Source organism: Salvelinus sp. IW2-2015, unplaced genomic scaffold (genome assembly GCF_002910315.2).
Source record: "Salvelinus sp. IW2-2015 unplaced genomic scaffold, ASM291031v2 Un_scaffold1520, whole genome shotgun sequence".
NCBI classification, from domain to species: domain Eukaryota; kingdom Metazoa; phylum Chordata; class Actinopteri; order Salmoniformes; family Salmonidae; genus Salvelinus; species Salvelinus sp. IW2-2015.
The window spans coordinates 53,464-67,999 of record NW_019942961.1 but is presented as its reverse complement, the minus strand read 5'-3'; the positions used below and the strand labels follow the sequence as shown (position 1 = coordinate 67,999).

Genomic DNA, 14,536 nt, shown 5'->3' with positions numbered 1-14,536 from the left:
TTCATTGTTTATTGTTTTCCAAACATTGAATTGTGTTTGATTTTCAACATAACAATACAAGTTAAAGAATAGGACTCATTCAAATCAAACTTTAAATGCACTTTAAATAAAGTTGGATTTAATTTAGTCCTATTCTTTAACTTTGATTGTTGTGTTCATTTACATATTTCGTTGAGATGGAGACGTGAATCCAACATATCAAATATTAATTTGGAGACGAACTGTAATTAAAGCCAGACTAAGTCAGTGTTACAGACAGAACTATCCAAGCAGAAGATGCATCTCCTTTAAAATGTTGATATTTGGTTGTGTTGACAACTAAACACAATTCAATATAACTAAATATCATTACATTTGAAATCAACCAAAGCTTGAAACCCAAGGCCTATTGTATTGTCTATTTTTAATTGAATTCTGGGTTGAATTGAAACAATAGCTGTTGATGACTTAGCAAATGCTATATAGGCCGAAATAGTCTAATTGACGTTATATGAGTGATAAAGTATGGTCACATGTCATTTTCTATGTGAAACCTTCCCTTTGGAAGGACTTTGATAGCAACAGCGAATCTATTTCGTTTTTAAGTGAGATCTCAAAACAATCATCGTCAAGATAGCATCATTGTAATAGTCACTGATAAATATCATATCTAAGCAGGGTGGGCTTGGTTACAACCCTGGATGGGAGACTAAAGGGTAGCTGTAGATATATCAATTCTCCAGTAGGAGGTGCTGCCCAGCCTATTGTTTTGAAGAGCTGACGCTGTTTTAAAGGTACAAATTCAACATAGGTTTGTCTACGTTGAAATGTGGTTACCATGACAACAGCATCTATGTGGTTGAAATTTCACCRTCAAAACAGCAGTTTACATTGATTACGTTTTTCAAATCCAATGTATTTTCCATGTAGATTCCTTGTCACAATAAATTGACWAATTACGTTGTAACAACGTTGATTCAACCAGTTTATGCCCAGTGGGACAATTTTCCTATAACTTGATTGGTTGGTTAGTTACAGGTCAGAGGTGAAAGCGAGGCAGGACGTGAAACCGGACATCCGGCAGCCTCCATTCACAGACTACAGACAGCCCCCGTTGGACTACAGACACCCTCCTGTAGCAGACTACCGCCAGCCGCCCACCCTGGACTACAGACACCCTCCTCTGATGGACTACAGACAGCTGTCCACTGACCCCAGGCACTTCCCTATGCCTGTGCCCCACGACTACAGACAGATCCAGCCACAGATGCCACAGGTCTACCAGGTCAGATACTTTACTCATCAATACAATATTGACCTGTGATGTCTGAAAACGTAAATTTTACTTTTATTTTAAGCATGTAAAGCCGTCAAAAATGGGGCTCCCAGGTGTGGCGCAGTGGTCTAAAACACTGCATCTCAGTGCTGGAAGCGTCACTACAGACAACCTGTTTCGAATCCAGACTATCACAACCGGAAGTGATTGGGAATCTCATAGGGCGGCGCACAATTGGCCCGGCGTCGTCCGAGTTTGGCCGGTGTAGGCCGTCATTGTAAATAACAATTTGTTCTTAACTGACTTGCCGAGTTAAATAAAGGTTCAAATAAAAGAAATACATTCAACTGAAAGACATGGGCATTGACAAGCAAGAAACAGTAGTTCAGCTAGAGAGGTTAACGAGGAAGATGTGGTAATTCTAGCCTGGTTAAACCAGACTGAACGCTGCACTGAGTTAAACAATAGTGAGCTCAGCATTCAGTCTGGTTTAACCAGGCTATAGTAATATACATGGCCATTAGCTTTTGTGATGGTGACTGATGGCCTTCCCCTCCTCCCTGGTTCTTACTGTCTGTTGTCTGAATGTGTCCTGCTCCTTCCCCTCCTCCCTGGTTCTTACTGTCTGTTGTCTGAATGTGTCCTGTCCTCCCCCTGCACTCCGCTGGTTTTAAACTGGGCTGTTGTCTGAATGTGGTCCTGTCCTTCCCTCCTCCCTGGTTTTACGCTGTTGTCTGAATGTGTCCTGCTCTCCCTCCTCCTGGTGTCTTACTGCCTGTTGTCTGAATGTGTCCTGTTCCTCCCCTCCTCCTGGTTTCTACTGGCCTGTTGTCTGAATGTGTCCTGTTCCTTCCCCTCCTCCTGGTTTCTTACGCCTGTTTGTCTGAATGTGTCCTGCTCCTCCTCTCTTCTCCCTGGTTCTTACTGCCCTGTTGTCTGAATGTGTCCTGCTCCTTCCCCTCCTCCCTGGTTCTTACTGCCTGTTGTCTGAATGTGTCCTGTCTCCCCTCCTCCCTGGTTCTTACTGTCTGTTGTCTGAATGTGTCTGCTCCTTCCCCTCTCCCTGGTTCTACTGTCTGTTGTCTGAATGTGTCCTGCTCCTTCCCTCCTCCCTGGTTCTTACTGCCTGTTGTCTGAAATGTGTCCTGCTCCTTCCCCTCCTCACTGGTTCTTACTGCCTGTTGTCTGAATGTGTCCTGCTCCTTCCCCTCCTCCCTGGTTCTTTACTTGCCTGTTGTCTGAATGTGTCCTGCTCCTTCCCTCCTACCCTGGTTCTTACTGCTGTTGTCTGAATGTGCCCTGTTCCTTCCTCCTCCCTGGTTCTTACTGCCTGTTGTCTGAATGTGTCCTGTCCTTTTCCCCTCCTCCCTGGTTTTACTGCCCTGTTGTCTGAATGTGTCCTGCTCCTTCCCTCCTCCCTGGTCTTACTGTCTGTTGTCTGAATGGACCTGTTCCTTCCCTCCTCCCTGGTTCTTACTGCCTGTTGTCTGAATGTGTCGCCGCTCCTTCCCTCCTCCCTGGTTCTTACTGTCTGTTGTCTGAATGTGTCCTGCTCCTTCCTCTCCTCCCTCGTTCTTACTGCCTGTTGTCTGAATGTGTCCTGCTCCTCCTCCTCCTCCTCCCTGGTTCTTACTGCCTGTTGTCGGAATGTGTCCTGCTCCTTCCCCTCCTCCCTGGTTCTTTCTGCCTGTTGTCTGAATGTGTCCTGTTCCTTCCCTCCTCCCTGGTTCTTACTGCTGTTGCCTGAATGTGTCCTGCTCCTTCCCCTCCTCCCTGGTTCTTTCTGCTGTTGTCTGAATGTGACCTGTTCCTTCTCCTCCTCCCTGGTCTTACTGCCTGTTGTCTGAATGTGTCCTGTTCCTTCCCCTCCTCCCTGGTTCTTCTGCCTGTTGTCTGAATGTGTCCTGTTCTTCCCTCCTCCCTGGTTCTTACTGCTGTTGTCTGAATGTGTCCGCTCCTTCCCTCCTCCCTGGTTCTTACTGCCTGTTGTCTGAATGTGTCCTGTTCCTTCCCTCTCCCTGGTTCTTACTGCCTGTTGTCTGAATGTGTCCTGCTCCTTCCTCCTCCCTGGTCTTACTGCCTGTTGTCTGAATGTGTCCTGTTCCTTCCCCTCCTCCCTGGTTCTTACTGCTGTTGTCTGAATGTGTCCTGCTCCTTCCCCTCCTCCCTGGTTCTTACTGCTGTTGTCTGAATGTGTCCTGTTCCTTCCCTCCTCCCTGGTTCTTACTGCCTGTGTCTGATGTGTCCCTGCTCCTTCCCCTCCTCCCTGGTTCTTACTGCCTGTTGTCTGAATGTGTCCTGCTCCTTCCCCTCTCCCTGGTTCTTACTGCCTGTGTCTGAATGTGTCCTGCTCCTTCCCTCCTCCCTGGTTCTTACTGCCTGTTGTCTGAATGTGTCCTGCTCCTTCTCCAGGACTTTGACTTCTTCCACCGTGGAGCTGGAGAAGAGTATGAAGGGGTTTGGTTCAGTATCCGTGGAGGGAGGAGTACAAGATGGACCTGTTTGTCCTGCGACTGGCTGAGGACGGACCCGCCATCCGCAACGGGAGGATGAGGGTAGGCTGATGACGATGTCACATCCTGCGCTGAACTAACACTTCCCCTCAACATACTTACAGTAGCTTCTCTCCCAARGCTGGTTTAGTGGGATATTAATAATAATTYTTTGCTYGTTTTAATTGTCTGATGATTATCTTGGCAGCAAATTTCCATTTTAAGCCCTGTAAGAAAATAATCTGCTAATGCAGTGTGGCTGAGTGTGTGAAGGATTTGGGATGTTTTGACACCTGCTGGGTTGGTGGGTTTACTGGCAGCAGAAACGTTTCTCTAGTCTAGTCAATAATGCATTAGGTACTATGAACATTCAGATGAATAATTAAAGGGTAGCTGCTTTTACCATTAATAGTTTTCACGATGGTCCGTTTCGAAATGTTCTCTTCAGGGACAGAGGGTACTATCTGCCGGTCACCGTCTGTTTAACAACAAAAAAGAAGACAATTATTTTCTAAATTGAAGTTCAAATGTAGTACTCTTTGTAAAAAGATGCAGAGCGTACCAAGCTTTTAGTTCCCCAAGTTCACGCCTTCCTTCCATCACCTCTGTGAAAGTATGAGTCACTCTCTCTCAACAGCTGTATATGTTCTTGTAGCCTGCTATGTTCATCCAGAGTGATGACCACTTTATGGCACAAAAAATACAGAAATCTCACTTTACTTTTCTGATATCAAAGAGTATATTACAAGTCTGTCATTGCAGTTTTTCTATATCTCCTAAAGTATCTTGATCGTCTCCTACCCGTCACACTTTTCTCTCTGCCCAATCTCCCTAGTGTGGGCCAATAGCGTTCATTATCTGTAATGAACCTGTCAGAGATAATGTGTGTAAAACACCCCGTAGGGATATTACTTCCACTCCACCACAGCGAGGTAAATGCAGCTCGGCGGGCCCAGGCCCAAACCCATCGACTGGGGATGAGGGATAGCTAGCGGTCCTCGTCTCTCTCTTCAACGCCCAGGCCGGTATCGTGATTTATCCTTCAGTAATCACAGTTTTAAAGGCCCACTCAAACTCTGCAGTCCGCCACACACAGGCCCAGTTTGAAGAAGAATGGTCAGGGGGGAAAGGTAGGATCATCTAACACCGCTGTTGAAATGAACTGGGATGGGCCGGCTGGCTATATAGTATACTACTTTTTACATGACCAAGGAATAAGGCTCAGGCTCTGGTCAAAAGTGCACTATATAGGCAATAGGGTGCTGTTTCAGACACAGAGAGACAATCCAAGGATAACCATGCTTCATCTGGAGCCTGGAGGTCATACTACTGCTGTTGGCTTGGTGTTCAATTCTCCCATCCACACCCAGTCACTTCCTATCCATTTAAAGGGGAATGACTCAGGCCGGCCTCAGCCATTCACTAACTGTCAGAAGGTGTAGATGGACGGGCTGCCCAGCTCCACTCAGATCAGCCTAATAACACTTAATGACTCCCCTTCTCTCTCTCTGTTGCCGGGCGGATTCTCTCTCCTCAGCTTTCAAATTACTTCCACTATTAGCCGAGAACTTTTCCATTTGTTACAGTAATTGGTTTATACATTTGGCGCCGCAGCACGTGGTCTCCTACACTATTAGTCAAGAGGGCACTGGTCCCATTCCCAAGTGAAGGAAGTGAGTTAGTGAGATCCTTCAGGGGATATGCCTGTAGAATTGGCCTCCGACCTTGATGTTGTAGTCATAGAGAGGTCACAACCTTTTCACTGTAGTGCTGGAAGGGAGGTGTAGTCTACTTAGTTAAATGAATAGGTTACTACCAGGTCTTCAGCTGCTATTGTCCTGGGTCATGTTCATTAGGAATACGTTTTGCAACGGAAAACGTAAACAACTGTTTCTTATTGGACGGATTCAGGAACACCCTCCCTGTTTCAGTCCATATTCTTCCGTTTGGTACGTAATGAACAACGCCCAGGACATTGGTATTCAGGAGGGTATCCTCTTTAGTCTCGGCCCCCCTGCAGGGAAGAGTCCATAATTCAATCTAAATGACATTATAAAAACGGGCTGCAGGAATTAATGGCAACTGACACCACATTCATGAGTGCTAATTCTGATTAGCGCTTTACACTGGCCGCTCTGATCCCACTGCACCACTATGATTTATAGATCCACATTGATCCTAATAAATTGTGATCCACAATAKATTTGCCTCATTAATTTTGTGCTTTAATACGTAGTGTGTGTGCTTATCTCAGAGGCCTGCCAAGAAATAATTGCGTTGGTGGTTGCGGCAGTGTGTGCCAGCGTTCTTCCATAATTTGTTCATCTAATCAGGGAATTGGTGTGAACTTATCACGCAATGTAACGCATGTTTATATAACACAAGGTGCTCAGTGGGTTGGTGATTTAGAGGTTACTGTCACAGTGGTCTATTGTCTATTTATTGTCTGTGCAGTATCTGCATGGCAACAGGATTTCATGCACATACACACACCTGCATGCACACACACACACAGCGAGGACACACACACACACACTATCTATCGACATTATTGCTCTCCCTCTCTCTCACTGTGTTGTCTCTCCTTCTCTCCAGGTAGGGGACCAGATCATTGAGATCAATGGGGACACCACCAGGGACATGACCCACGCCCGGGCCATCGAGCTCATCAAGTCAGGGGGCCGGCGGGTGCGTCTGCTCCTGAAGAGAGGCACAGGGCAGGTCCCAGAGTATGGTGGGTTTCCCTTCTGTCCCTCTAACTCTGTGTTTACNCCAGAGTATGGTGGGTTTCCCTTCTGTCCCTCTAACTCTGTGTTTACCCCTCCCCAGGCCAAGGCTAATCCAGCTGTAACACACTCAAATCCACCTGCTTACCTTCTAATCTCATCTGATTCCAGTAACACTATAATCACATTTTAAAAGTCACACACACACACTTCTAAAATGATTACGTCTATAGATTATTCTTTACTCGGGCGTCCCGAGTGGCACAGTGGTCTAAAGCACTGCATCGCAGTGTTGCGGAATCACTACTGTCTGGGATCAATCCCAGGCTGTGTCATTGCTGGCTGTGACTGGGAGTCCCATAGGGTGGGGCACAATTGGCCCAGCGTCGTCCGGGTTAGGGGAGGGTTTGGCCCAGCGTGGTCCAGGTTAGGGGAGGGTTTGGCCCAGCGTCGTCCGGGTTAGGGGAGGGTTTGGCCCAACGTCATCCGGGTTAGGGGAGGGTTTGGCTGGGGGGGCTTTACTTGGCTCTTCGCGCTCTAGCGACTCCTTGTGGCGGACCGGGCGCCTGCAGGTGAACTGTGTTTGCCCCAGCACATTGGCGAGGCTGACTTCCGGGTTAAGCGAGCGGGTGTTAAGATGCGCGGTTTGGTGGGTCATGTTTCGGAGGATGCATGACTCAACCTTCGCGTCTCCCAAGCCCGTTGGTGAGTTGCAGCGATGAGACAATTTCGCAATCACYAAATTGGGTAGAAAAAGGGGGTAAAAATGACAAAAAACATCAACTTTATAACTATAACTCTYCTTATGTCTGGCATGCCTATCTTCTAATGTAGTTATATTTTCTTTACCCATAGCAATGTCTTTCTCTCTACTTAATACTTTAACACTGATAAACTTGTCTTTCTCTTGACTAACAATAGTGTAACTCTTCCTTTCAAGGCGTCTGGTTTAACCCTAATGATTGGTATAGGTTGTTACTCCCCTTTCCTTAGGAATGGTACCTTCCAGTCTCTCCATGTGCATGAAAAGTGACAAGCATGGCTCCCCCTATTTCTTCCTAATGGGCCACTCTAAAGACACGGTTTGTGACGATCTGCATGTTCCAGTCTAATTTTACTTGGTATCGTGGTTTGTGGTGTGGTTTTGTGTGCCCATGCCGTGGGTTGCAGCTGTGACTTCCTGGTCAGAACACACTGGCTCCTCCTCTCCACTTCAATCACAGTGACATCAACCTAGTTCCTCAGCTATTGGGGCTTTCAAGACAACTGGGGGGGGGACGAGGTCAAATCATGATGTCACCGATCTTCAGGTCGGAAAATCTGAGTTTTATAAAGATGCTAGTTGTCTTGAACACACTTAAGTCTGAGTTGTCCAAGTTCCCACTTGTTTTGAACACACTTAAGTCTGAGTTGTCCAAGTTCCCACTTGTTTTGAACACACTTAAGTCTGAGTTGTCCAAGTTCCCACTTGTTTTGAACACACTTAAGTCTGAGTTGTCCAAGTTCCCACTTGTTTTGAACACACTTAAGTCTGAGATGTCCAAGTTCCCAGTTGTCTTGAACGTGGCATATGTCCACATGGTCATCAGGCCAGCCCAATGGAATTATTATACTGTATGTACACACAATAAATACATTTTACACATTTAGAAAGATCCATGAACCAACTTTTACAAAATGGCGATTCAAACTGACAGCCACTATCGTCTAGATAGATTAGTCAGAAATATATAGGCAGACTATTTCCTGTGATAAAATCCCACCGTGGTGCACGCTGAGCCTCCTAACAGACATTTATGTCCCCTGCACCTCAGGGAATGACAGCACCTAGCGGCCCACTTGGTAATAAATCCTGATGTGTCAGACTCTCCCATGGCCTCTGTAACYGAGAGTCACASTCCCGGCCTGTGGGTAGTGAGTTAGCGRTGAGGCTWGCACTGCACATGACTCTTCCACAGCCAGCCAAGGCCTCCACTGTGAAATACAGTCATCAGCACTTAGCTTTGGCAGGTGACCAGGGTCTTTAAACACAGGAAATAGTATTGTCTGTCTCCATCTTCGTTGCTAGGCGACTTCTGACTACCACTCCCAGTTGGAGACTCTCCCCGGCCATTTATGACAGAGATTTTTTTGTTTTCTATTTCTGTCTCTCTCCCTCCCTCTCTCTCTCTCTCCCTCCCTCTCTCTCTCTCTCCCCCCTTTCCTCCACTATAAAGAGTTTTTTCTATTACCTGCCCGAGGTTGACATAAAGCTGTGAAATACGCACCATGAGCCCATTACACTGTCAGCCAGAGGACGCCATATTAAATCACCAGCGTCACTTTTCATATCAACTATCAACCTGTGTGTTCTGGGCAGAGCAGTCACATAAAAGTGGAATAGCCATTTGTAACATGGATGTGGGGGATTGTGTGGATACGTAGATGTTTTACCGGCCTGGGTTTATCTGCATACTGAGAGAATGTAGTATTTATGTTTGATGCGCTGCTTCGGGGTTATTTAACTACATTTTGCAAAGCGGCTCTGTATTTTCAGCTAGTTTATACAGTACTTTGGAAACGGAATTCAAAGCTTATAAAAACTGCATCCTGATGAAATAATGAAGTTGAATAAAAGACGGTTGCCACATTTACTACCACACAATATGATACTGTGTGTGTGCGCGTGCATGACGTTTGTGAGTATGTGGAAGTGTGCATGCTGTGTATTGTGTGGATGTATTAGTGCATGTGTACATTTGTCCCCTCATACAGAGTACTAGAGTATGGAGGTTGTTTTAAGGTCGGATCCAGTCAGCTAGCTGGGCAGCAGGGCCCTCACCCCTTAGAACGAACAGAGCCGTATCCAAGGTGACAGCAGGTATTAGCTCATTACACATACTCCCTCCCACAATCCTATTGGGCCACACAGCCTCCTCGGGAGATGGGTCATCACTTCAATACACCAAGCAGTGGCTGATGGGTAGGGGAATGAGCTGGTGTGAAATGTCCAGGGTTTCAGAATGCAACAGGCACCTGCATCGTCTGTGAGCCTGCTCACTGAGCTCTCTCCAATCACCAGACCTTCCTAGCTGGTCTGGGAGTCCATCTAGTCTGTAATGAGGTCTCATGGAGCTAGCCTAGCCTCCCTCTTTCCCCCTGCTAGTTAGACGATTGGCACTAGCCTCCCTGGAGGATTCCCTGCCTGCCTGTTTGTAATGAATGATAACCCTGGGACTGCTAGCTCAGCGATGCAGAGAGAGAAGCTAACAGGCCTTGTGAGCTGCAGCAACCTCAGAAGAAGGTAGAGCCCTCTAGGTTTAGCCGCTACCGTGGTTACTCAGCCCAGAGCACCGGTGGGGAGTCTCGAACCCCCAGGTTCTCTCTCCCGAGCCAGGCTGAAGCACCGCCTGATTCAGCACATCATCCATTCCATTAAACCTGTTTTGTGATTTTTCTGCCTGCTTCTTAGAAGTTCTGAGGCTTTAAAGGGAGCTAGGGAACGGAGATGTATGCTGCCTAAAAGTGAACTTGCAGTGTGTGACTTATAGGAGTGAAGTGATATTTCACTTGCAGCCCATGCCACAAAGACTGGGTATGATTGTTGTGATTGCTACAATATGGCTGCTGTCATCCATGTAGACTAGAGGCGGGTTTCTTGGCTTGGTGTGTGTTGTTTGGATAAAGCTATAGATTCATAGATATATCTCTATAGGGCAAACTTCCACTTAAGTCAACTTTTCACTCAGTCTCCCATTGATATCCATGCATGACTAAGTAAATGGAAGGTAGGATTCGCCCCTGACTGTTAAGACTATCCTTTCCCATGTCTAACTGTGTGTTTGTGCCCCAGCAGACAGTACCTCCCCCTGGGATGCACGCCCTTCAGCCTCCCCAAGTCTGTCGGAAGTAGCCCTGCCCCCAGACACTCTGACCATGCCATCGCCCTCATCTCATCTGACCCCGCCCCAGCAGCCACCAGGCCCCGACCTGGCTCACCTGCCACCGCAGGAGGTCCCGTGGGAGCCGGCGGCGCAAGAGAGCAGGTGGGTGGATTGCTCCCAGAGCCCCCGGAAGGTCCCGACCGAGCCGCATAATCCGGATCAGACCGGCCATGGGAGGAGGGACCGCGACCAGCCTAGTGGGAGTGGTTGCAGTAGTGGGAGGGCCAAGCAGAAAGAAGGTGGCAGGTCCACCTGCAGAGGGAGTGGCCCCAAAGACGGGGGGCCGGTGGGGAGGGATGAGCAGCTACCTGGGGGAGGGGAGCCCAAAAGCTCCTCCAGGGGGAGGTCTAAGGAGAAGATAGCTGGGGAGAGCAGCAGCATGTCCCACGGAAAAAGAGAAACCACCCAGTCCCCGACGAAAAACTCCAAGCCCTCATACACAAACTCTAACGGGAACGGCGGCAGCGGTGGTACTCAGAGCGGCAGCAGCAGTCACCCAGACGTTAGTGTCGGGCATCAGGGGGAGCCGGCGCAGGAGAAGCCCAGGCCCAGAGAGGCAGAGAGGCGCCCTGGAGAGACCCGGCCCTGCCGCCCCACSAAGAYCACCAGCAGRGGCAYCACYGCAGCYGGTAGGAAGGCCACCGTGTCCCCTGGGCCCTGGAAGATCCCCGGCTCTGACAAGCTGCCCAGCACCCTGCGCTCGGGCACGTCCACTGTGAGCAGATAACACCTTGGAGTATACCCATTACCAGACCCCCAGGCCGGGCTACACTAAGCCTGGCTAGCCCCTTCATTGGCTCCCCTCGCCCTGCCTCCACTCCCCCACCCTCTAGACCTCAGATGTAAAGGGGGGTTCCTCCATGCGTTTTTAGAGAACCATTTTTATTTATATTGTACTCTAAATTATTTTGAGAGATATTTTACACCGACCACCTTAAGAACTGGAAAGCATCCACTTAAAAAACAAGAAGAAACCAAGCAGAATGTGTGTAGCGTGACTGGATCCTTGAGCAGTGTTAAGGGGTCCGAATACAGGAACTTCATTTGGAAGTGCTCAAATCCCCACAGCACTCCAGTCGAGGACGTACATGCAAATTGAACCACTCACCGATTGGTTGACTGTGACACTGCAGTTTTTTTTATACAATGGAGTCTATTTTATGAAAAGGAATGTTGAAGAGGGGTTGCCTGTTTGTGTATTTTGAAAAGAGAGAATGAAAACCAGAACTAGAAAAAGAGTATACGCATTAATGGAACTTTGCCTTAAATAAGAGACTGTGCGAGGCTGAAGAAGCTATCCCGAGTAATCTATCAAATGGTATAGAAATAAATCTATTATATGATGAGTATTAATATGTGGGACATGTGATCATCTCTAATGCATACCTAGTTGGGCCAATGGTAGTTCTGAGACGCCTCATAAGCTAGGCGAGCGAAGGAACACAACACAATTTTTCAACACTCCATTATAACTCCACAGCCCAGCCTTGGATATTGCATTTCTAGTCTGTGTGGACCCATTCTACGAGACTGCAGTGGACTCTAAGGGCTGTTCGTGCTTGAGTAATCAACGGTTGGGTCACAGGAGAAACATTTCCCCCTCACTGTGCTTCGCGAACAAAGCAATTTGCTGAGGTTTGTCTGTTGGACACTGTGGAGAGAGTGAAGGCTCATGGGATATCGGGGCAGAGTGCCTTACGATCAGGGACCGACGGACAGAGAGGTCTGTTATGGACTTAAAGAACCTAGAACACTCTCTAGACTGATGTGATTCAATCCAGGCTGCTACCGTACAGTCAATACCAATGTCCCAATATTCATATACATCTGTGCCATGACGGACATTCATGTTTTTATATCTGATTGTTGAAATTTGTTCACTATATTTACAGACCCCACAGTATTTATTTGGTCAGAAATCATTAGCAGATCTTTCCATTTCCTTACAGATTGAAGTCYGTTCCACAACTTTTTGGTGTTCTGTTGGCATCTCATCGTCAGATATCGAAACGTCTAGGCAGAACATCTCTAACAGATGGTGTAATCAAGCTGTAGCTACACAGAATGACGTGTTTGGGTGAAAATATGGCAAGTGTATGAAAGCAGGAAACTACACTAGTATTTCTGGTGGGGATCAGAGAGAGAGAGAAACATTGCCATTTGTCACGAGCTCATTCATCACAATGTGTCTAATGGTCTGTGGCTTCACTTAACGCTGTTCATTTACACAACACATGAAACACTTTTATCTCCCAAAGACGCGTATGTATACATTACAACTGACAACTGTCTGAATATTCATCTCCACATTTGTTTAGTCTCTAAGTGATGCCGTCTACATAGCCAGCTACGTTAATATACTGTATATATACACATTTCTCTCTACCAGATTGTGTTCCAATTAACTTAGGAACTCTAGACAGTGGAGGCTCTGTCAGTGGCCCTGTCTGCACTTTACTATTACCAGTTTACACAGACACACACACACAGGTACACAGTTACACACACGCGTCCCTCAGAACCGCCTTGTCATCCGATGACTAAGGCAGAGTTTTTTGTTTTTTTAAACTCTCTRAAACCCTCTCTCTGGCCCTGGGACTCACAGAAGCTAATTCATCTGTCACTCTGATAACTATTATACTGTACATGGAGATGTGGAGAGACTACAATCATCTAGTCATTATGATCGTTGACAGACATAAGAATCATTCTTGGCGATAAAAGAAAAGTCATTAAGGAGCAATCCGAATGTGTCCCCTTTAGTTTCTGCAGACATCTGATTTTTGAGTGGTAATTTGCAGTGTGTCGAGCTAACAATCCAGCAAAGAGAGGACGACATTGGCAGAACAAAGCTGTCCCCCTCAGGTGGAAGAAATGCAGACAGTCTTTCAGAATAGGAGTAATACGGGAGAGGTGAGTGATGCTCTGAGCCCATTGGAATCTCTATTTACGAGAGGAAAATATATTTCTTTAAAGCACAAAGTGGTTCAGAGAATTGGCATACAAATTGTGCTGGGGAACTGACCCTGAGTAGACAGGCGTCTGTGGCTCAGCCACTGTCTGGGCCTGTTTGAATACTTTAACAATGCATCCTTCCTCTCTTCCTTCTCTCTTTCCTAACGTCTTGTAAGAACAGTGGTTACTTCAAGTAAGTAGGCAGCAGGTAGCCTAGAGGTTCAGAGCGTTGGGCCTGTAACTGAAAGGTTGCTGGTTTGAATCCCGAGCCGACTAGGTGGAACATCTGCCCATGTGCCCTTGAGCAAGGCACTTCACCATAATTGCTCCGGATAAGATCATCTGTTAAATGACAATAAAGACATATATAATAATGTAAAGCAGGTACATTCATGTTAAGTGTCACTGGTTACTTCAAGGATTCATTTGAACAGTGCCACTGTGTTCACTCCACACACAACCATTCCTAGTGTCTGGACAGTCCTGACTGTATACTGCACCTTCATCACTAAGCCTATCATGACTTCTGTGTAGACTAGAGACAAGGAAGAATGTCCTTCCTTCGTTGCACAGTTCGCCGCTTTTTCTCGTCAGAGCAGTCCCCCATTGAGGCAAATGTCAGTTCTTTTCTATGGACAGATCAGAAGAGATAGGTTTATCTAAAACGGTGAGTGTGTTGAAGACTGACGCCACGTACAATACATGAACCCCCTGAGCCTACCTAATGCAGCAGGGTATCACTGTGTAGTGTTATTATTAGCCGTGTTATTGACCTTGTACAGGTGTGTTGCTATTATAAATATGACTCAATGTATTATTATGGATAGTCCCAGACTTTAAGTGAACGACCTATTTTTATGAAATGCAACACTATGGATATATTAACTTTTGCAGAAATCTTGTTTACCGTATGATATTTCTGAAATGCTGTCAAATAAAATCTTGYCACGGTGTAAAGTATTCAATTAAGATTGATTTATGTCTGACCTCGGATGGCCTAATGTCAGGTGAACAGCTTGCCCCGGGTGTATTCATTAGTGCACACCGTAGTAAAACSTTTTGCAACAAAAACAAAGGTTTCTTATAGGACAAGTTCAGGTTAGTTCRTCCGTGTTTTTGGCTTGTTTGCTTCTGTTTTGTTCCAAGTGAAAACAACAACTTGCCCGGAGGTACTTACAGCAGGAT

The 14,536-nt window shown here is 46.7% G+C and overlaps 1 protein-coding gene across 1 annotated transcript in view; it reads left to right on the top strand.

Moving 5' to 3' along the window:
• Nucleotides 1–14,311, top strand: part of LOC112071098 (membrane-associated guanylate kinase, WW and PDZ domain-containing protein 2-like) — a 112,354-nt gene extending 98,043 nt beyond the window's left edge. The window contains 6 exon segments of the mRNA XM_070439250.1: nucleotides 1,012–1,264; nucleotides 3,668–3,682; nucleotides 3,684–3,739; nucleotides 3,741–3,810; nucleotides 6,343–6,481; nucleotides 10,309–14,311. Coding sequence (XP_070295351.1) covers nucleotides 1,012–1,264; nucleotides 3,668–3,682; nucleotides 3,684–3,739; nucleotides 3,741–3,810; nucleotides 6,343–6,481; nucleotides 10,309–11,123 — 1,348 coding nt within the window. The 3' untranslated portion in view covers nucleotides 11,124–14,311.
• Nucleotides 14,312–14,536: the final 225 nt, after the last annotated feature.